The sequence below is a fragment of the Hippopotamus amphibius genome, chromosome 4, assembly GCF_030028045.1.
Source record: "Hippopotamus amphibius kiboko isolate mHipAmp2 chromosome 4, mHipAmp2.hap2, whole genome shotgun sequence".
Lineage (NCBI taxonomy): Eukaryota > Metazoa > Chordata > Mammalia > Artiodactyla > Hippopotamidae > Hippopotamus > Hippopotamus amphibius.
Genome location: NC_080189.1, coordinates 18,591,615 through 18,616,222, shown reverse-complemented (window position 1 = coordinate 18,616,222; position 24,608 = coordinate 18,591,615). Strand labels below are relative to the sequence as shown.

Here is a 24,608-nt window from a genome sequence, read left to right as displayed (position 1 = left end):
ATGACAAATCCATGTTTTAAAAGCAGTAATTATATTTAGAAAAAAGAAATAAAAAGATATAAATATTAACTGAGCAAATTACCATATAGCATCTGAAAATGCAATATGTACTTTTGAAGTAATTAGAAAATAGTAAAATGCTAACAATACAATGATCCAATTGACTGAAAGTAAGATGACTACTTCTAGGTCAGAGAACTATACATGAAATGAGGTCAGTTCTCCCAATTATAACTGATAATGACTACAAATGATTATAACTGATAATGACTACTGTTTCACACATGACTCGAAATTCAATCAAGTCACTGTTAAACAGCTAATTCAGAAACAGAATCTTTTTTAAAAATGCCCTCTCAAGTAAAATTCAAATGAATAAAAACATGAACAAAAATCTAATTCTAAACAGTTTCAAATATTTTTCTAGGTATATTTTGAAACAACAATGCTTACAGACTTAGACTATTATTTGTTCTCCAAATAATTTTTAGCATTATGGAATAAAAACATCTTGGCAGAGAGTTCTTTGAAAAACAAATGTGCAAAACACTTGGAAAGATAGCTTAACTGATAACATGAAGATAAAGACTTTCAGTCTTTAGAACAGGTTATTTCATAGTTTTTTAGTAGATTTGTAAAGATTCTATAAATCCCAAACACATAGCAAGGAGGCTGTGTAAAGGAAATTTTAGACTAGAGTTCTTGGTGAGAATGTGGTACTCTTAAGAAACAAGCAAGAGATTAATTTTTTCATGAAGTCAATGAAATTCATTCTATTTTATAACTACAGATCATATTCCTGAGCTAGGCCAATTACCTCACGAATAGATACTGTTGATAAAAAGGGACCTCCCAAATGTGTGAGAGCAAAAATCAATTACTACGGGAAGAAAGCCAAGCTAAAGTAAACGCCAGTAATCTTCATTTATGAAGGAGAACATTAATGTTGTAGTGAAAAAACATTTCAGTTACTGAATCTGAGATCTGGGTCCCTATCCTACTTCTATCACTAATTGAATGTGTGACTTTTAACAAATTATAACCTTTCTGGAACACAGCTTTGTCATTCCTAAAATGGAGCTGAACAAGGTAGGTTGCTTTTTAGGACAAGAAAAGTCACTTTTTAAAACAAAAGCACATGGTTCCAATAATAAAAAAGATCTGAATGGACTTCACTATTACTGCCCATTGATCAAAGTTTTCCCTCAAGAATATTTATTCCAGAAATCCTTCTAAATTTAGCAAACCAAATATGCAGACAAGAAAATGCTGCTAAAAAGATTTCACTTAATTAAGGAAATAACTAATTTCAAACACAAAAAATGTTTTCAATTTGGTAAAGGAAATGGAAACCACGTTTCTGTCAAACCTCTGGCAACTCTCCTTCCCATGATAGGTTTCAGATATATCAATTTTTAATAATTAACTGAAATAAACCAAAACTTTAAATTTAAATATAAATATATAATAAATATAGACATAGTATATATATGATACACAGATGACTGTCACCTCTGAGTATTTACTCCTAAAGGTCAGGAACCCCATTTTACTCTACGTATCTATATATACGTATATACAGATGTGTGTATATATATATATACACACACATTCCTTTTCCACTATTAAATATTGTCTAAGCATATCTTAAAGCGGCAGGCCTCACTGAAACAGTAGGTATTCTCCACTATGAAGCACTTAACGGCTACCATGTGTAAAATACCATGATATTCACTGCAGAATACACAGTTAAACCTTTTTCAATAGTTGAACTCAAGTACAACTGAGTTACAACTACAGGTGGGAGGCAGATATTGCCTACATACTAAACTGCTTCAAATAATTCACAGTTCTGATGTACACAGTTTTCCAGAATTTTAGTCTGTCATTTATGTTACTGAAAATCCTCAATCATCTGGCTATAATTATAAAACTATTCTGCTTTGAGGCTTAGCACATTCAGCTTCCTGAGGTATTTGCCAAATATTTACAGGCCATGGAAGGATTCTATATAACTCCTGATAACAATTTTAAATATTTTGGTACATTAAAACTAAAATTTCTCTAGTCGTGAGAGTCTTAAAAGTGATCTAATAATAAGCTTAATCATAAGTCACCATTTAAATACGAAGATAGCATGCATAATCAACAACTGAAAATGCGAAATAACAAACTCTCCCCGCTTCCCACAAAATACAATGATTCAGAACCTATATTGGTGACTTCATTCTGGGAATTTCTGGGGGAAAAAAATGTATTTTATGCGCTATGGTTGAGTATATGCTAAAAGAAAGAAAACCCCATAATTTAATGCCACATTTTTTTCATAGAGTATCCATTTTAAATGAAGATTTCAAACGACTTAACATGAGGATAACTACATTCAAAAATCAGTGATTACTCATCACCCTTGTGGCATTTCCAGAATATCTACTGGCTTGAAATATTTGGTTTAAAACTGCTCTTTTTGTACTAATGGACAACATTTTAACTATGAAATAAGAACATATAATTTTTGAAGATGGTCACGTAATAAGTCAAATAAAAGTACACAATGAAGACAGATAAGAACTAGAGTTCCACAAAGGCATCCTCTTCCTATCATATCAAGTCCACACTGTTTTGCCTCACTGTCAGAGCTCCCCATCCTCTCATTCATCCTATATATAAAAAACATGAAGCACCTCCCAGTACAGAAGGCAGTTCTATTGCTTTTTAATGTAGTGACATACTAAATCCTGCCTCTACATCTTTATTCAGGAGTTTCCATTAACATAAAAGGTCTTTCCCTTTCCCTCCTGCTAACCCAAATCCAGAATACAGATCAATTCCTACTTCCTCAATGAAGCCTCCCCAACAATTTATTGGCTCCACTGATGCGTCTTGGATTCCAGTATCATATAGTTACCGCTTTCATAACACAATCTCATTTCACCTCGTTAACTACACTGTATAGTACCTGGAAGTAGTGTCCATATTTTATACTTGTTCTCTGTTATCCACATGGCCTAGTTCATTGTTGGGCAAAAAGATACCCAAATATTTATAGTAATTCATTTAACATTTTGTTGTTAAATGTTTAGAATATTTAGGGGAACTTAAACTTTTAGTGTTATAAGGTTATGAGATACACTACTAGTAATTTAAATGCCACATTTCTAAATGATTGAAACAAAGCAAAACAAAACACAATTACATTCTAATATGCTCTCTTGAATGGAGGAAAAAAAGAGTACCAGAAACTGAACACTTAGTGTTTCATAAGTGAATATCATGTAGAAAAGGAGTGAAAAATATCACTCTTGATTACCTACTAACTACCATAATCAAATGAACAAATATCATGAGTCCCACCAATGTGCAAACCACTACATCAGGTGCTATCATGCTTATGTGCACACTAACTTCACTGTATCAACAGCCACAAATCGTACTCTCTTAACCCAACTACTTGTCTTGAAACGAAATGTTGGTCACAAAGAGAATAGAGCCAAAGAATTCTGATGGATGTCTGTAAACTTATCTACCAACCTTGCTCAAAACAAGAGAATGAACGCTCTGCTGGTAATAGCACATTATTACAATAATGGTGGCCATGTCATATCACAAAGGCCAGGACAAGGGACAAAAACAAAGTTTATAAGTTATATAACAGAGTGAAGGACTATTCTATTCTACTTGAGAGAATGAGGAGAGAACAAACTCTTTTACCAGTTATATCTAAAGCCCAAACTAAATTTTGAAAAACTATTAACAAGAAAGATTCCTTTAGATATAGAAATCACTTGATCTAATAAATATCATATGGTACCTTAAAAGCCAAAAGTTCTGAAACCTTCAAGGGTAGCAGTACAAAACCAGAAGTATTCTGGCATCACTTACAGGAACCTAATATTTACCCCAGAAATAAAAACATAACAGACCAGAAGGAAAAATATCTCTTTGAACTCTTACTTTTTCACAGAAAGTATACTTATGCACATGTATGTCTGTGAAACATTAATAATGAGGGTTCTCAAATATTAAGTCCTTTATTAACATATAGCACAGTTTTGGGGGGGGTGTGTGTGTGTGTGCGCGTGCATACATGTCTATCAGTCAAAATAAGTAAATTTTCTAAAGGAGTTAAGAGAGTGGCTTTATCCCTCATGCTCTCACTAATTACCATCTCTAAAATTTTTTTTGAACCAACTTACTTTTAGAATGTATACTCAGAATTTTTACCATGATGCTGGACTTTATGGCACCATAATTTCAGAGCCCATTTTTTTTCTTTTTCTTTTTGTATTTATATGACATAAGAAAGTCTGGTAACTATTAAGTAAAATGCTTCCAAGCAATAACCAGGTATAATACTCCACCATCCTTATAAAGCTCAATATTACAAGGCATCCATCCAATTAAAATTTTTTTAGATGATAAAGAGTTTTTCCCATTGAAATTTCCAAGACTAATGATACATACTTTCTGTTATTCAAAAGTTCCCTCCTTACCCACCCAACAACCTGAAGGCATGAGTTATTCACAAATTCTCAAAGGCTATAAATGAACCTACCTGCTATAGGGATCCCTCCCAGACCTGTGTTGTGCTGTGGCGGGAGATTCAAGTCCAAGAAATTACTATTTGAGGTGGGGTTTGCTGTGTGGTTCAAGTGCATGATGCTATTGCGTGGAAAGGCCATCCAAGGATAGCGGGCTGCCTGGCCTGGAAAACTGAATGAATTATAAACCGCTCGGTGCTGCTGAAATTGAGGGAACCTCTGTGGCAAGACTGAAAAGGTACTATTGAGAGAGTTGGCATTGGTAGGTGCAGCAGGATGCAGGAATCCAGGGCCCGGACCTTTGGCTGTTGTAGTGTGTGAAGAGGAGTTCTGAAGAGATGTGGGCGAAAGGGAAGGCTGGTCTTGGACTGACAGTTCCTTTTCAATCAGGTCTGCTAAGGCTTTTCGAGTGACATCAAAGGGATCAAAACCCAAGTCATCCTCTGGTTGTTTAGAAGAACCAAAGCCAAATGCTGCTTGCCAGTCTGTAGAGGACGAAACTGGGATTGTTTCTGGCAGGAAAAAAATCAATGATAAATTTAAAATATATAGCTCACTTTCACACTAGTGAAACATCATACTATAACACAAAGGCAAATGTATGCAAAATCTATGACTTCTTAGAACATTAAGACTGTAAAATTACAAAAGGTCTCAGATACTTCTAGCAATGATTTCATTCTTAAGTTACTAATTTCAAAAACTGAATGATATAGACTGATTTTGCTAATCAAAGAAAACAAAGTACTACTTGAAACCCAAATTATACTCTCATCATCAAAACCCAGAATAAGTCATTTAAGTGAAATAAAGTAATAAATATAACAGAATTCAATTAGTAAAGTTTACTTTTGAAATGTATTTATCAAAGACAAAGTATAAATAATTTTGAATGTATGCTTTATATATCATTACTATAACAATGAAAAAAGTATTTATTTAATCTTTATATTTTTACAATTGTCTTAATTTTATGCTATCCTTCACATTAATGAGAACTTATAATGAATGAAATTGGAAACGGCTCAAAATGCCAAAATATAACTTTCAATATTAACTAACATACTTCTTTGTCAGCTGGGGGAACATTTTTTTTAATATAACTACACAAACACAAATCTAATTAAAAGCTGTAAGCCCTTAATACTTACTAGAGGAATAAGCATTGGATTACTAGAAAAATTATCTAACCCATGATTCTGGAGAAATCTGTCTGTTAATATGATAAGTTCTAGGTCACACAACTACTTTACCTGACTATCCAATTCCTTGCAATTTAAATGTTTACATTTTTATGAAAATACCTGATGTGAAGAGGCTCTGTGGCTCTGGTGCTGTAGGCCAGTCACTGGATGTCTGTGGGGAGCTGGGGAAAGGAGGAAGCCCACTTGGGATAGGGTTGGGATGGCGAAAATTGTCTGAGAATAACGACTGTGACTCAGTTACTGCCCCTTCAAAAGGAGACCGTGCACTGTGATTGGATGAATTGATGGGGATGACTGGATTGGATTTTGATAAACCGGGTGGTGGTGAAGGTGTATCACTGTTAGATATCTAAATAAAACAGGAAAAGAAAAGAATCATCAATATGTTTATACAATATAATAAGCCATAATTTAAAAGGCTTGCAATGAAAGGTATTAGAATAATGATCTTCAAAAACTGGGGTACTCGGACTTTTTTATGAAAGCATAAATTTTCAAAAAATCCATCAACCTACATATGCACTCCTTTATAAAACTGACCCTCCTGAAGACAGAGCCAGTATCCCCTCCTTTTAGAACTTAATTTCCCTCACTTTACAAAAAAAATAGTATTTCTCACTCTCTGGGATCTAACTACAGTATTTTGCCCAAGCGTGAAAACTTGCTGGGAACCAAACAAAACTTTATTAGAAATATTCAGATTAGTGATGACAGAATGACTGACTCTAATGACTTGATTCTTTGGCAAGCTAGGTGATTTCCAATACTTCAGTTTTAAATAAAATGGAAAGAAGAGCTAATCAAGTTATTTCCAAACATGTCATTAAAAATAATTTGTATAAACAAATCAATATTTTATAAATAAATCTAAATACCTAAACCTTAGGTATTTAATTCAAAAGGAATTCAAAAATCTGAGTGATATTGATATAATACTCTTTCTTCTATCTGCTTATTTATATGAACAAGATGTCTCAGCATTTATATTCAGAAAAATGAAAATATGACTAGATTGCTGCTAAAACATCTCCTTGTACCACTGGGTAATATTCATCCATGGATACAAAAAACTAATCTAATTTTACAATGTCCTATCCACTTCATTAAGAGGTAAATTTCCAATACAATTTTAGTGTTTATGTTTAATGATTAATTTTTTAATCAAAATCTATACTTATATATATATATTGCTTGGATCAAATCAATACTACAAATGAAAATTCAGAAGAAAGAAATTTGGCATTTGTGTCAACAAAATATTTTTATTTCCAATTCAAAATTTATATGTCTACTTTCATTTGAGAGAATGCCTATCAAGCATAAACTATATTACATTAAGAAAAAATTCTGTACTGCCAGTGGAAATTAAAAAGTGAGTTCAAGGAATGATGTAAAATTTCTGATTGTTAAAGAAGAGCTTATGTAAATAGATGAGGGAGTAACAAAACATTCTGACACTTAAATCTCTCAGATACTTATTAAAAACCAATGTAACACATTTATTTAAAAATACCAAAATTTATAATAAGCTGGAAATTATATCCTGTGCAGCTATTTTAACTTATGAAAAAAGTTTACTGTTGACTTAAAATATACAAGGGGATATACAGATTTTCAAATTCCTTCACGGAATTTGTGAACAAAAAGTTTGGAAAACAGTGTATTTTAGATCTCTCACTTCCTCACACTGTGGGGAACTGGCTGTTCTTTACAGAATAGATTAGAGCTACACTTTTTTTTTTTTTTAAACCAAAGTAAGAAGTGTACAGAAACTTAAGTAGTGAAAAGCTAGCAACTAGACAAGATGATATAAAGCATGCTCTAAAGATCAGGACCTTATTCTGTACCACAGTGGAAGCAACTTTGAACTTAACGATTTGGTTTATCAATTCAAAGCCGAAAGTAAACATTTGAGGGAAGGGGGAAAAACTGGGGGCAAGTTCACTGAGAGAAATAGAAAATTTAGGTTAGTTTGGAATTAGCAGATGCAAACTATTATATATAGGATGGATAAACAACAAGGTCCTACTCTACAGCACAGGGAACTATATTCAATATCCTGTGATAAACCATAGTGGAAAAGAATATGAAAATGAATATATATCTATAATAAAACTGGGTCACTTTGCTGTACAGCAGAAATTAACACAATATTGTAAATCAACTATACTTCAATAAAATTAAAAAAAAATAAAATTAAAGTTGATAGCAAGGGACAAGGGGAGCACAGGACAGAGAAACAACTCAAAATCAAGAATGCAGATGGGGACCATTTAGTCTGGGACCATTTCATGTAGGGTCAAAAAGACCAAGAATATCAGGGATCCTAAGGACACAAATGTACTGGCACACAGTACAACATATGGTCGTAATGATAATTCTGAGTCACCAAGAAAGGGTTAAATTATGCTCTATTCTGTGGAGAAAAAGATGGCTAATTATAATACATTTAACAAAAATGTCCACTAAAAGCGTTTTTAAATTGTTTCAGTATTTAAAGTATTTTTAACTGTCTAGAAAATTCACTTGCATAGAATGTCTTGTTTCAGCAAATGACAGATAAATGAAGGAATACAGTATCAAAATCTTACCTGCTGGGAGTTATCACCATTCCCTATGCTCAGAGAATCAGAAGGTTTGTCAATGGGGCTGTAAAAAAGGAAAAAATAAAATCAGAGTAAATTTATTCCCCACAACCAAAGCCAGAAAAATAGACACTTTATCATCTTAACATTTATTGAAGCACTCTGATGTAAGACATTAGGTTAGATGTTGGGGACACAAAGAAGTATAAGATAAAATCTCTACCCTTGAGCAATTTACAGTCTAATTAGACTCTCTAAAAACACCAGGTGAAACAACAGCTTATGAAAAATAAGTACTGCTTAAAAGGGATACTAATCCATTATTTAGTTTTGTGCCCATGATAAACACATTCACTATTAAAATTCTTGAAATAACACTCACTTATTTTTCTAGGTGCTTAATGGAGAGCATAAAAGTTATTGAAATGTTATCTACAAGTTCTTAAAAGCAATAAATTTTTTAATACTTCAGTATCCTAATCATAACCCTAGAGAAGGCATATGTAAGTATGTACATACACACATACACACACACAGAGGAGACTAACAGAACGAAACTTGTGCAAACTATTGCCTCAAAAGAAAACGGTAAAACTGGACTTCCATAAGACAAAATGCAGTATCACAGTAAAGTAACACAGATTTGCTAACTTCAAGTCCATTTTAACTCATCTGACTTAAAAACAAAACAAAAATCTTTATACCACTTACCTAGCAAGTCATTTCTATAACTAACTTTAACCCAACACATGAACAAAAGATAAGTTGTTAGTACCCACGTAATAATACTTATTTCTGATACAATACTATAGCAAACAAATTTAAGATTCCAAATTTCTCAAAATTATTTTGTTGCCTGGAAACATATATAAAGTCATCTTACAAATAGACAACTTACTGGTATCACATTTAATTGTTCTAGAAAAATTTAACAATTTAAATTTAGTACCCAATCTGAATACCAGGTGTATCTTCTGCAGAAACACTGCCAGATGCTCTTGAGTGTGACTGATAAGTCTGAAACTTACTTGATAGCATCTTTACTTCTTATTATTCAGTGTATCAATAAATCAGTTCATATTATTGTCAAGTGCGTAATACGAATAATTTTAAGATATAGCTCTGAGCCCACTAAATTTAGAGGAAACAAGACAGGTCAACACCAACAAATATCAGCCAGTGTCAACTATTAAATGCACTGTTTAAACACTAAATGCCATCAATCTTTAGAAGAAAGAAGAGCTACCCCAAGTGGGGCAATTAGGAAAAGTTTCCTAGGGAAATTCAAATTTAAGTAGGTCCTTAAAAAGATATACACATTAGAAGAGGGAAGCGGGGGGGACAGCATTAAAGGTAGGAATAGCAAGTGTTTCAAGAATCTAAAGGTCGTAATGCAGCCAAAAATTAAATAAATAAATAAATAAATAAATTTTAAAAAAAGAATCTAAAGATCGTAGAAAAGGTTGAGAGAAAGGTAATTAGTTTAGCTAACATACAGGATAATTTTAACAATGGGAGGTAAGGATAGGAAGATAGACACCAGAGGCCAATGGGAATTTTTTTGAGCACAGAAATGATATAAATAAATAAAACAGTGTTTTAGAAATATTAATTTGGTGATGGCATGAAGAACAGGCTGGAATACAATTCAGATAATCTGAGATAAACTTGCAATATTAAAAAAAATTTATTGTGGTAAAATACACTATATAAAATTTACCATCTTAACCATTTTTAAGTGTAACTTCAGTGGTATCAAATGCATACACTTTGTTGCACAACTACCACAAACATTCATCCCCATAACTCTTTTAATCTTATGAAAATGAAATTCTATACCCACTAAGCAACTCATCTTCCCCTCCTTTCAGCATCTACAATATACTTTGTTTTGATGACTTTGACTATTCTAAATGCCATGTGTATAAATGGAATCATATAGAGTTTTTGCCTTTTTGTGACTAGCTTATTTCATAAACAATAATGTCCTCAAAGTTCATCCATATTGTAACATACTGCAGAATTTCCTTCCTTTTTAAAGCGCAATAATATTACATTGTATATGTACCACATTTTGCTTGTCCGTTCATGCATCCATGGACACTGAGACTGCTTCGACATTTAAACTACTGTGAGTAATGCTGCCATTACATAAGCGTACAAATATCACTTCAATATATATGCTTTTATATGTATGTACAGAAGTGGAATGGGTGGATCATATAGTAATTTTCCTTTTAATTGTTTGAGAAACTGACATACTATCTTCCACAGTGGCTATACCCTTTTACATTCTCACCAATAGTGCAAAAGGACTCCAATATCCCCACATTCTTTGAAACACTTGTTTTCTGCTTTTTTGACAGTGGCTATGCCAATGGGTGTGAGGAGGTGTCTCCTTGTAGTTTTGAGTTGCACATCCCTAATTAGTGATGTTGCGCATTTTTTCCTATGCTTATTGGCCATTCACAATCTTCTCTGGAGAAATGTCTATTCAAGTCCTTTGCCAATTTCTGAATTAGGTTATTCGATTTTTTTTGTTGTTGAGTTTTAGGAGCTCTCTAGATATTCTGGTTAATAATCCTTTATCAGATAAATAACTTACATTTTATCCCATTCTGTAGCTTGTGGATAATGTCTTTTGATTCACAAGTATTAAGTTTTCATGAAGTCTAATTTGCCCCTTTTTCCTTTTGCTACCTGTGCCTTTGGTGTCATATCCAAAAAATTACTACCAAATTCAATGTCATGAAGCTTCTGTCCTGTTTTCTCTTAAGGTTTTTTTTTGGGGGGGGGAGGGGGGGAATGTTTTAGGTCTTGAATTTAGGTGCTCAGTCCATTTTGAGTTAATTTTTTAATATGGTGTTAGGTAAGGATCCAACTTCATTCTTCTGCATGTGGATACCTAGTTTTCCCAGCACTGTTTGTTGAAAAGATTGTCCTTTCCCCAGTAGTCTGGTCTTAGTACCCTTCTCAAAAATCTTTGGCCATATATGCAACACTTAATATTTATGGGCTCTCTATTTCACTGGTCTATATGACTTCTGACATGATTGGGATTGAATCTGCAGATTGCTTTGTGTAGAAATGACATTTTAAGTACTCCAATCCATGAACATGGGATGTGCTTTCATTTGTCTTTTAAAATTTCTTTCAGCAATGTTTCATAGTTTTCTTGTATAAGTTTTTCACTTCCTTGGTTAGTTCCTAAGTATTTTATTCTTTTGATCCTATTGTGAAAGAAACTGCTTTTGTAATTTCTTTTCAGTTTGTTCACTGTTCATGTATAAAATGCAAATGATTTTTTGCATGTTGACTTTGTATCCTGCTACACCGCTGAATTCACTTATTAGTTCTAACAGATGTGTGTGTGCATAATCTTTAGAATTTTCTACATATAAAACCATACCATCTGCAAAAAAGACAATTTTACTTATTCTTTACCAATTTAAATGCCTCTTCTTTTTCTTGGCTAATTGCTATGTCTAGAAAATGCAATACTGTGTTGAACAGAAGCAGTGAAAGCAGGCGTCCTTGCCTTGTTCCTCATCTCAGAGGAAAACTTTCAGTCTTTCCACCACTGAGTATTTTGTTCACTGTGGTTTTTCATACATGGCTCTTAGCAAGCTGAAGTAGCTTCCTTCTGTTTCTAGGTTGTTAATTGTTTTTGTCATGAAAGAGTGTTTAATTCTGTCAAATGCTTTTTCTGCATCAATTGAGAGGATCCCATGATTTTTATCCTACATTCTGCTGATGTGGAATATTGCACTGCTCAAGTTTCACACATTAGGCTATCCTTGCGTCCTAGGAATAAATCACACTTGGTCTTGGTATGTAATTCTTTTAATGTGCTGAATTCTGTATGCTAGTATTCTGTTAAAGAAATATGCAATCAATGATCATTAAGGGTTTGAATCTTTCTTTTCTTACAGTGTCTTTGTCTGGCTTTGGTTATCAGGGTAATGTTAGCCTCATAGAATGAGTTAGGAATCATTCCCTTCTCTTCAATTTTTGGGAAAAATCTGAGAAAGACTGGTATTAGTTCTCCTTTAAATATTTGGTAGAATTCACCAGTGGAGCCATTAGGTCCGGGACTTCTTTACTGGGAGATTTTTTATTACTAATTCGATCTCCTAATCGGTTATACATTTATCCATTTTTTAAAAATTTCTTTGTAACAGTTTTGGCAGGTTTTGTGTTTCTGGGAATCTGTCCATTTCATCTAGATTATCCTCCAATTCTCTGGCAGACAACTGTTCACAGTACTCTCTTATAATCCTTTTTATTTTTTGTAGAATCTGCAGTATTGTTCCCCCTTTCTTACATTAGCAATTTGAGATGTCTTTTTTTTTTTTTTCTTAGTTTACCTAGCTAAAGGTTTGTCAGTTTTGCTGATATTTGTGAAGAACCAATTTTTGGTTTCACTGAGTTTCTCTATTGTTTTTCTATGCTCTATTTCATTTATCTCTGCTCTAATCTTTATTAATTTCTTCCTTCTGCTTGCTTTGGGCTTATTTGTTCTTTTTCTAATTCTTGTGAGGTTTCAATTGTTGACTTGGGATCTTTCTTATTTTTTTAATTTAATAATAGCACTTATAGCTGTAAATTTCCTCCTTAGCACCACTTTTGCTGCTTCCCAGAAGTTCTGCTATGTTGTGTTTTCATTTTCATTCATCTAAGTATTCTCTAATTTCCTTGTGATTTCTTGACACATTAGTTGTTTAAAAGTGTTTAATTTCCACAGTTTTCTAGATTTCCTTTTGTTAACGATTTCTAACTTCATCCCATTGTGGTCAGAAAAGATACTTAGTATATTTATCTTTTTAAGTCCTTTGAGACTTAATTTGTGGCCTAATATATGGTCTATCCTGGAAAATGTCCCAAGTGCATTTGAGAAGAATGTGTATTCTGTTGTTGTTGGGTACAGTGTTCTGCATACGTCTGTTAGATCTAGTTAGTGTTGTTTAAACCCTCTCCTTATCTTTTGTCTGGTTGTTCTATCCATTATTGTGAGTGGGGTACTGAAGTCTCCAGCTGTGACTGCAGAACTATTTCTCCCTTCAATTGTCAGTTTTTGCTTCATACATTTTGATGGTACTTAGGTGTGTAAATGTTTATCACTGTCTATCTTCTTGCTGTGTTAAAACTTTTATTAATATAAAATGTCCTTCATCTCATGTAATCTTTTTTTTTTTTATTTAAAGTCTATTTTGTCTGACATTAGCATTGCCATCCTGATCTTTTTTGGTTCTTGTTTGCATGGAATATCTCTTCCCATCCTTTCACTTTCAACCTGTGTTTTGGGGTCTAATGTGAGTCTCTTATAGACAGCATATAGTTGGATCATATATTTCTTATCCATTCTGCCAATCTCTGTCTTTTGATTGGAGATTTGAACCCATTTACATTTAACATAATTAATGATGAGTTATTTATGTCACCATGCTATTTGTTTTCTATATGCCTTAAAGCTACCCCCACCTTGTTTCTTTTATGTTTAACCGATTTTTCTTTAGTGAAACATTTAAATTCCTTTCTCATTTCCTTTTGTGTATATTCTAGAGCTCTTTTCTTCGTTGTTATCATGGGAAATACATTTAATATTCTAAAGTCACAACGGTCTACCTTAAATTTATACTAACTTAATAATATACAAAATCTCAGCTCTTTTAAAGCTCCATCCCTATCCCTTTTGGTTACTGATGTCATAAGATTAATCATACATCGTGTGCCCCCGATAATTCTTTTAAATGCAGTTTTTTAAGTTATGCAGAAAACAAGAATTGAAGTCACAAACCAAAGCTAGGGTAATACTAGCTTTTTGTTTGTTTTGTTTTATTATATTCATTCAGTAATATTTATTAAGCATGTACTAAGTGACTGGCAGTGTTCTACCCTCAAGAGTAATACTAGTTCTTCTACTGAAGTATTGGACTTTAAATGTACTGACCTCAAGTCACAAAGGAAGAAAAAAGTATAGTTACAAATCATTGTCATAGTAACACTAACTTTTACAATAGCTCATTTATTTACTTTTATTGAGATCTTTATTTCTCCATACAGCGCTAGGTTACTGTCTAGTGTCCTTTCATTTCATCTTCCAAGACTCCTTGGGAATTTCTTGCAGGTCAGGTCTAGAGGTCCTGAACTCCCTCAGCTTTTGTTTATTTGGGAAGGTCTTAATTTCTCCCTCACACTTTGAAGACAGTTTAGCTGGAGAGAAGATTCTTGGTTGGTATATGTATGTATGTATGTAATTTCTCCCTCACTCTTTGAGGACAGTTCTGCTGGATAGGAGATTCTTGGTTGGTGTATGTATGTGTGCATATATATATATATATTTTCCCCACTCCTTTCAGCACTTTGCATCTCTCAGCCCACTGCCTTCTGGCCTCCAAAGTTTCTAATGAGAAATCTGCTGATAATCTTACTGAAGATCCCTTCTATGTGATGCTTTGCTTCTCCTGCTGCTTGCAAGATTCTCTCCTCTGTCCTGTTATAACGTCTTAGTGTCTCACTTTGGGTCTCTGAGTTCACCTTAATAAGAATTTGTTAAGCTTCTTGGATGTTTATATTCAGCAAATTTGGGAAGTTTCAGTCATTATCTGTTCATATATTCTCTCTGCATCTCTCTCTCTCTTCTCTTCCTGAAACTCTAATAATGCATCTGCTGGTCCACTTGGAGTCCTACAGGTCCCTTAGGCTCTGTTCACCTTTCCTCAATCTTTGTGTGTGTTCCTCAGATGATAATTTCCATCACCCTATCTTCAAGTTTGCTGATTCATTCTTCTGCCTGCTCAAATCTGCCTTTGAATCCTCTAGAATATTTTTCATTTCAATTATTATACTTTTCAGCTCCAGAATTTTTTAGTTTCTCTTAAATTTTCTACCTTGTATTGATGTTTCCATTTTTGTTCACACATCACTTTCTTGACTTTCTCCACATCTTTAATTCTTTAAGAATCTTTAACAGGGTTGCTTTAAAGACTCTGTTCAGTATATCTGCCATTAGGTCTTTTCCAGGGACAGTTTCTGTTGATTTATTATTTTCTTTTGAATGGACAGTTCTTTTCTGTTTCTTTGTATGCCTTCTAATTTTTTGTTTAACATTGGCCATTTGAAATCTAGTAACATGGTACCTTTGGAAATCAGATTCTCCCCCTCCCCAGTGTTTGCTCTTCTGGTTACTGGTTCTTGTTTTGTTTTTTTCTTTTTTGATTATTGTAAGCTATCTCTGTGCTGAGAATCAGTCTTAGATGTAAACTTAAGGTCTTCTCAGGTCTTTTCTGAGCCTTCCTTGGACATGCAGAGTCACTTTCAAATTTTCCCCTTATATGTAGTTGTTTTTGAATGTTCTAGTCTTTAATGTCTGGCTCCCAAAAGGGGAAAAGCAAAAATTAAAGAGGCACAGCAGGAGGGTGTCAGTCCTTTAAATCCCCTAGAAATCACTTCAGCCAGAGAGGAACGGACTTGCAACTATGGGGGGATGTGCAACAATGACTGCCTGCCTCTTTGTCTGCACCTGTGATCAGAAGCAATAATCAGCATTCAGAGCAGAGATCCTCAATATTTGAGGACACGGTCCTCTTTGCCCACCCTGTCTCCCACATGCTATATGCAAGCTGCTCCAGGAACACGTACATAGCATCTGCCCGTGTGGCTGGGGGTGGGGGAGGGGTAGCTGCTACTGTGCTAAGAGCTGAAATTGACCAAAATTAACTGCCAAGTCTTTCCCTGGAAGTTGCAAGCCTTCAAAAAACCTCAGAGTTCCAAAATAGTTACATCAGACAGATTATGCAAGTGCAACTGTTGCCCAGGTGGTGAGACTGATTCCTGGTGCTATACACTCTGCCACCTTCCCCAAATTTGCACTATTCTTATAATATGGGAATACAGGCTTAAAGTTCAGAGGATGGAGTAGTCACAGAAACAGAAGGATGAAAGCAAGATACTACAAAGGAAGAATTGCAGTGTCTTGATCTTGGTTTACCTCTTCAGTCACCACCAATAAAAAGCACTAAATAACAATTTTCAATACTGATGAAGTCAATCTTGCTAATGTCAAGGGCAATACATGAAAATATTATGGCATTCAGAATTAAATCTTGAGACTGTTTCTGGATTACAACTAATTAGGATAACTTATATCACCTTTTCCACCATGCCAACTGCAGTTTCATAAGCACTGATTCATTAACACTTAATGCTTTACCTGGGAAAGGTTTATCAAAGATCTCTAGATCAAAATTTCTAGATCAGTGTCATCAACCCAAAGACAGCTGCTGAAGAATCGGAATCAGGGCAAGATATTAGTAAGCTTAAGTTCCATTCAGTTTTAGTATATTCTTCAATTTATTTTAAGAATAATGAACAAATTCAAGGAATATTAAATGAGAGCTTTAGGAATAAGGATATAACTAGAAAGTTTTACTTTTTTATGTGGGCAGTAAAAGATCAATTAAAATTAAACCTGCCATAGTAAGTGCAACTATCAGTGCAAAAATGGGAAATAAAGACGGGGGAGTCCCTGCAAATGCATGTATAAACCCAACAGAAACAAAAAGTGTTTTTTCGAAGTCTAACTGCGATAAATGTGAACTCCTTGCACTCTGATGGCTGAACAGAAAGCACATATCTCGAAGCTACCACTAACAGGTCAGAGTTCTCACAATACCCCTGGCAACAGGTGTCCAAATTTCTTCTTCATTAAGCTCTGTCATACAAACAAATTTGTTGTTTTACATTCAACAACCATCTACCCATTACCATGCCAAGAAGGTTAAGAAAGGAAAGAAATCTTTAACAAATATCACATTCACTAATGAAGATAGAGACCTATTTCCTGGGGTTCCCTGGGAATGGCTCTAGAACAGGCTCCAGCTTTAGTTCTGGTCATGGGTTTGGTTCTGGTACTCTTTGTGATACCATGCCTAGCGTGGGCTCCAGTGCTGCTCCCAGCAGCCCTCCTCAAGCAGCGACTCTAACACTAGGCTTAACTCTGACCCCCCATGCCAGCGTGGGCTCCAGCTCTAATGACTCATGTTCTGGCTCTAGTGGTTGTTTTAGCTCATCCACTTGTCTGTTAGAGACTACAATGAGCCTATGTTTCAGGTATTTCCTCTGTTCCTGAAGATTAACTTTCTCCTGTCATAGCACCCAAAGACTCATCCCTGGGGCTTCAGGAGTAGAGGAAGTACATCGGGTTTTCGGTTAAGTCCACCTCCGTAAGAGGTTGGTAGTGGTGGATGACTTCAGTTAGCATGAATGACTGCAGTACCTCCTTGGTGCAGGGCTGCACTTCATTATCATTCAACCAGGAGCAGATAATGCCCCCTTCCAATGATTCACCAAAGTGCAGTAGAAAGGTACCAGAAATGGAGTTCAGCAACTGGTGTTCCTGGCATTGCTGGAAAAGAGCTGGCGATTCTAAGGGTGTGAGCTGAGCAAACTGAACCAGAGAAGCAAGCGCCAGGCAATCAAGAGTAGGTTCATGTTAGAAATAATCACCACACAGAGGATATCTGTTTTCAGCTCCTGCTTCAGATCCTGGTAGGTGTATCCGACCATGAAGCTGATAATGTACAGTTCCTCTTGCACTCAGGAGTCCCCTATTCTTGCCCTTTCCAGAACCACCTGAACACTGCTCCACCAGAGTCAGGTAGCCAAAATCCAAAATTAAATCCTGACTGTAGTTCTTCTTGGGGGACAGTTTTCTGGTTTGAAGTCAGAATGTTGAACTTCTGGAAACTTTTGTACAGTTGGCCCTCAACATCCATGGGTTCCACATCCTCAGATTCAAGAACATTCAGGAGAAAAAATTTCAGAAAGTTCCAAAAAGCAAACTTGAATTTCCCTTGTGCCAACCACTATTTACTTAGCATTTACATTGTATTTATATTGCATTAGGTATCATAAGTAATCTAGAGATAATTTAAAGTATGCAGGAAGATGTGTGTCGGTTATGTGCAAATACTACACCATTTTATATAAGGGACTTGAGCATCCGAGGATTTTGGTATCCTAAGGGACCGATCCCCATGAATACTGAGAGATGACTGTAATTGAGGAAGATTACAGTCAGTGGAGACTTGCAGTCAGTGACCCACTGTCTTCCTGGAATCTCATCAGCAGCCTTGTCTGGACAGTGAACTTCCTCCCAATCTTGAAGATGAGGGGTCAATGGGGAGTTTAGGAAATGTAGGGCTGGGTTTCTACCACAAAGGCTTTGTGGAACAGACCTAAAAACAACTGTGTATGGGGCCTTCCACAGGTCCACCCCTTTGGTCAGAAGGTTGTCCTCATAGCTAACCAGGCAACTCAGTTCCTTCAGCTCCTTCAGCAGCTGATTCAGGTAAAACAACAACTTTGCTCCAGTTGTGAACACTTCTCCAGCTGATCCAACACACTGTTCAGTGGGGCTCTACTGCAGGCATATAGGTGCTGGACTTTGCACTAATTAGGACAATTAATTGGCCTAGAAGTGCTTTGGAGGCATCCAGCATCTCCTTTCTCCTTTAGTCCAGTTCACTGAGAACTTTCTCCAAAAGCTGCTGCTGTCTGGTCTGATGGGTGTCTGCACTGCGGTCTGAGTCTTTCTTACATCAGCGCAGAAGACATCCTGCTGATCTATCAGCTGGCTGATGGATTTCACCAGTTTCTCCATCATAGCCCTTAATTCCAGGGTCCAGGATTCAATCTCATGCTGCTGGCTTTCCACAGGTGCTTCGAGGTCTGCCTCTCCTTGCTCCGACCGAGCCCTCTGAGCCTGGATCAGAATTAAAGAGATCAAAGATCATCTCAGCCAATTAGGTATGGCTCAGAGCAAAGGCCAGAATGTTCCAAAAGAATGTTTGCAAGTTGTGCTGCAGTAACAAACACGCAAGGTCCTGGCTGCAGCAGCCATACTCATTGCTCAGTTGGTCTAAGAAGTGGAAGAACAGTATGTTAGCCTTGGAATCATCGTTGTCCAGTAATAATACGGAGAGAAAGAGAAATTGAAACCCCTGAATCGCACAGTTGACTGAAATGCACTGGGTTCAAGTGGAATTGAGAAATTCTAATTGGTAGTTAGGTTCCATAACACAATCAAGATATTATTTCCAGAAGGTAATGCTGTGTGTATAAATCCCTGTAGATAAAAATTTATAGGACTTCCTAGATGGCGCAGTGGTAAAGAATCCGCCTGCCAATGCAGGGGACACGGGTTCGAGCCCTGCCCTGGGAAGATTCCACATGCCATGGAGCAACTAAGCCCGTGTGCCACAACTATTGAGCCTGTGCTCTAGAGCCCATGAGCCACGACTACTGAGCCCATGTGCCACAACTACTGAAGCCCATGCGCCTAGAGCCCGAGCTCCACAACAAGAGAAACCACTACAATGAGGAGCCTGCGCACCACAATGGAGAGTAGCCCCCACTCGCAGCAACTAGAGAAAGCCCGTGTGCAGCAATGAAGACCCAATGTAGCCAATAAATAAATAAAATAAATAAATAAAAAAAAATTTATAAACATGTTTTCATAGTCTCACTAAAAAAAATTTTTAAGTTCTACTCCTAAATACAGTAGTTCTGAAATCTATGCTGAAGTTGCAGATTTCTCAAGAGTAAATATTTTCCAACTAACCCAACAGTTGGAATCTGGTGTTATGGAGCTTTTCAAAATATAAATATTTATATTTATGTATTTAAAGTATAGAGTATACATACAGATTCTGTCCTTAGAGGTTCTGATTCAATTAGTCCAAACTGAGACACCTGGTGTCTGATGATCGCTGCATTAGTGGAAAAGGAACACAGCAAAAAGGCATCAAGTCTCCTTAAAGTCTCTGAAATTATTAGACTTTAGAGCCATAAGGAATCATTAATATCAAATTTAAATACTCTGTTTTACAGATAAAGAAACCAAAATTCACAACTATCTGCAAGCAGGTATTGTGACACAGCTGTGCCTCTGTTTGGATCTTCAGATGCTCAGCCAACTTTGCTTGCTTCTAACGAGCCCTTTGGGCAGTTTTTCAGTTTGATTTCCTTTTATTTCCTTGGTGGCAACACCAACCAAATTCCTAAATATAATCCCTTGGCTGCTTTCTAAAATTTGCAACTTAAATAGCTATACAGTAGAAGAATCAAAGAAAAAAAACTCATTTTCAAGAACTAGGAGTGGGATAGGAAAAATACTATGAAGGTCTAGTTCCCTTGTTTATCACACTCAAAAGATAAAAACAGTAGTCGTTGTACTAATTTTTGTTGCACTAATTTTTGTTGTATTTTGAACAACAAATCTAAGTTGTTCAAGTAAACAACTTAGTAAAGTTGTCAAGTAAAATCTAAGATAGATGTCAATATAATGTCCAAATTTGTCACGTTACTATATACCCAAGTACATATTCACACTGCTCCCAAATATTACCATATTCATTGAGAATAATTCATTTTCATTTTTCACGCTCACCAGAGTCTTAAATAACTGAGATAAACATTTGCTACTGCAAACCACAAATTTAAGTTACAGACAGGAGGCTTGCTTTCATAGAATTTATTTTGATACAGGGGCTTCAAATATACATTAACATTGAAAATATCACTTTGCTACCAAAATATGGCCACATCTTAAGTAACATGACACAATTAACATGGCAAGATAAAATGCCTCAATAAACCTAGACTAATTGTAGCTGGCAAATATGATTCTAACTGGAATTTTCTCATAACTCCAGGACATACCAAATATGAATGAAAGTAAATGTCTTGATCACTAGTAAGCACAAAAAATTAATTATCCTTAATATTAAAAATGAAAGATGGATATCCACCATCCTAAACATATCATAGACTGTGGCAAGGTTTCAAAAAAATAAACAAGCAAAATGTCCATCTATTCATTACAATTTTGTATTTCAGTAAAGTTTGATCTTAAAAAGGTACTAAGTTGAATTTAAACACGACTGCTCATTTGATGTGCCTTTTCTATCATAAGAAAAAAGGGCACCAAAAACTCTAACCCCTTCCTCTCACCACCCCCACCCTTCCCCTCCTTCTCCTCCCCTCACTCATTACAGCCACCCTCTGGAAAATATATCAGTGGTTCTCTAACCCTTTTGAAAATATTGCACTTAGGTGGAGCAAGATACCAGAGCTGACTTACTAGTTTTTCAGTATGTATGTGCACATGTGGCAATAACTTTATATATCCAAATACATCATGGGAATAACATTTCTTAAGAAAAATAAGGACTCTGAGAAATAAGTTCAGAAAAATCTCATAATTCATGAATTTTAATGTAAATATCCAATTTTAGCAAAATTTTATTATCTACTTAACTTACTAGAAAGCAGCCCTTAGTTTTATACAAAAATAAAAGTAGGGAACTGCAAATCATTTACCTATTTCAAAAGAGGGAATGGCTTTCTGGGGATCTGTTTTACAAAAACTATGTAGGCTACCTTTCATGGCACTTGGCCATACTTTGAGAATTACTGCTCCTGAATTTGCCTCTATAGGTATCAGCATATGCCAGTAATTTATAACTATTTTGAGGTCATGGATCCTCCCTCCAGAAAAATGTACACACATACACACACACAATTTTACATAAAATTTCAGAGTTCACAGATATTCAGAAGCCTATGCGTGATTTAACATGTGCTACTCGAGACTATTTTGTACAAATCTCTGGACCATATCCTTTCTAAATCTTATGGGTTTACCAAAGGATGTTAGAACAGAAGAATAGGATTTACACAGTGACTACCCCCATTCTGCTAAATAAATAAGGCACTCTGGCTATGCCTTCAGTCTGTCAGAGCTTATATCTGACTTTCAATAAAAATATAGCTGTATATATATTTTTAGGATGTACATTTTCTTTCAATGTGATAAAAATTGAGAAATTTCTATAGAAATTTCCCTTTGGTCATTTCTTTAGCTTATCCTCTACTGCCACCAATCTGTGGTTTAGGGAAGGTTTTGCTTAAACCTTCCTCGGAATTTACAGTACATCCACTATATTAATCCTGAGGTAATAAGCCTTAAGTACCAGAGATCTTTAAGGTAAAACTACATATAGTTATGGCATAGTTTCATTTAAATGATTTAGTCTGATTCATGTTAAGAGTTTTTAATTCATGTTAGAGGTCTTACATTTCAGAACTCTTCTAGACTAAGAAATGGCGGAGTGGGAGAATGTACTTGGGCTTGAAAGCGACAGAGATTTCTTGTCAAAATCTGGTCTATCACTTATTTGTGTAGGATACTGGTAAATTATGTAAACTCTCTGAGACTTAGTATTTTTGCCAGTAATAAGATAACAATGATGTCTACCACACAGGACTACTGAGGAGAGTAAATGAACACAGAAGACACCAAATTTATGTTCAACCCTCTTTCTACCTAAATCTAAAGCTGAACATCTCGATTCCTTCAACGGTGGCTTCTTTGACTGAGCCACAACATCAAGTCAGAGCCACTTACCTTGAGTGATCTGCACACCCCATAATCTGTCCCCCAAATACTTGTAGGTAGGCCTATGCACTGTCCTGGGCATACAGCAGCCTTCTAGCTACTACTATTCCTGTCTCAGTCTTCAGTTGGTGCACAAATTGTGCATCAATGTAAATAAAGGTATTTCAAAGCCCCAAACTTAAAAACAATATCCAGTCCTTAAGCATCACTATTGCATGGCTCCCTTACTCCCCATTCTCTACATCTGTATTCATCATTTCAAAGTAACTTACTAATATAGAAAAACAGCATATCTACAGTCAATACTCAATCTGACTGATATACTCTGAAACTCATAATAATGGGGGTGTGTGTGTGAACAAATGATGCATATCCTCTAATTTATTATTCATTTAAGTGAGATAGGAATGAGACATACTATAGAAAATTTCACTTACTGACATCACTGTGTACCAGGGGACCATGTCAGGATTCAGTGATGATTAGTAGCTAAGATACTCAATATTTGTACTCTGGCTTAATTACAAGTGAAAAAAGTATATTTTAAGTTTAATGTCAATCTATAAAGTTTCAAGTTTTGCTTTCCTGCAATTCTAAAACCGCTACTCACTACACAGGAATGCCAAGAAAAGAGGAAAAGGAACCATTTTCTTTTTGTTGCTAGAAAGTTTAATTCTCAATTTATCTTGAATAAGAAAAAAGTTCTCTCTTGGGTAGGACTATAGAAAGAGTTGTACTGCTCATCATTTTAACTTGGCAGGTCTTCCCTGTGGGAAGAATAAAACTTATCTACAAATTCATCCCTACCACTGTACCTTGTGTAGTGGCAATGTAGAAACGGAGACCAAAGCAGCCCTTCAGTAATACTGACAGTCAAACTTAACTCTCTTGCAGGGGTTGGCATGGAAAGAAAATGAGCTATAAGAGCTTGCCAAAACAAAAAAACAAACCCACAATTCTCTGTAACCTGGGCCATCAACTATCCTTGATAAATTTGGGAGACTTAACATTAACCAAACCAAAACCCACCCTTCTTCCCCCCCTAAAAACCTTCCTATATCATGTGCTTAGGCAAAGCAAAGGTAATCATGTCAAAATTTATTCTGGTCCCAGCTGAGGTTCAGTTGCACTGGTTTGGGGCAAAGTTATTAAATGAATATACTGTTTTAAATCTCCCCTTTACTTCGTTTTTTCCTCTACAACTTGTGGTTGCTATGACACTCCTCTCCTGTTACTGAAACAGTTGTAAATGTGCTCTGACTACACTTTACATGATGGCAAAGTCCATAAAATATTAGTAAATGTATTAATAAGTGATCACAAAAAAATAAGTTAAAGAAAGCTAACTACTGTTAAAATGCTGAAAAGACATTTGGTAAATTCCAATTTTCATTTCCAATCTAAAGAAAAAAGCTCAATAAATTAAAAATAACAAGGTATTTTGTATTGTGATTAAAATTTTATCTCAAATAAATGGTCAAAATCATATATAAGAGTGAAAACCAATGGAGATATCTCTATAAAAGTAATGTGACTGGATGCCTGCTAGCACCACTTTCTACACTTTCTAATACTGTTCTTTAATTTTTAGCTTAGGGATTCTCAAACAGAAAGAGGTGATGGTGGGAGATCCAATTTAAAAATGCTGGGAAAAGACCAAAAAAAATTCTTTCCTGAGAGACACAAGAGACTTAATAGATATACCACACTAATGGTTGAGAGGATTCAATGTTATACTGTGGAGTATAAATTCTCCCAAAATTGAGTGATAAATTCACATATTTTACACAAATAGACTTGGTCAACTAATGGGGAA

General features: G+C 35.3%; 1 protein-coding gene and 1 pseudogene across 7 annotated transcripts in view; both read right to left on the bottom strand.

Moving 5' to 3' along the window:
* The window catches only part of CNOT4 (CCR4-NOT transcription complex subunit 4), a 141,952-nt gene that overhangs the window by 25,712 nt on the left and 91,632 nt on the right, over positions 1–24,608 (bottom strand). For all 7 annotated transcript variants that reach the window (XM_057730942.1, XM_057730945.1, XM_057730944.1 and 4 more), the window contains exons 8-10: positions 8,338–8,395; positions 5,846–6,095; positions 4,556–5,053 (exon numbers count right to left, since the gene is read on the bottom strand). In XM_057730942.1, the coding sequence (XP_057586925.1) occupies positions 4,556–5,053; positions 5,846–6,095; positions 8,338–8,395 (806 nt within the window). The remainder of the gene's footprint in view (positions 1–4,555; positions 5,054–5,845; positions 6,096–8,337; positions 8,396–24,608) is intronic.
* LOC130851088 (signal transducer and activator of transcription 2-like) lies at positions 17,386–22,824 on the bottom strand (annotated as a pseudogene).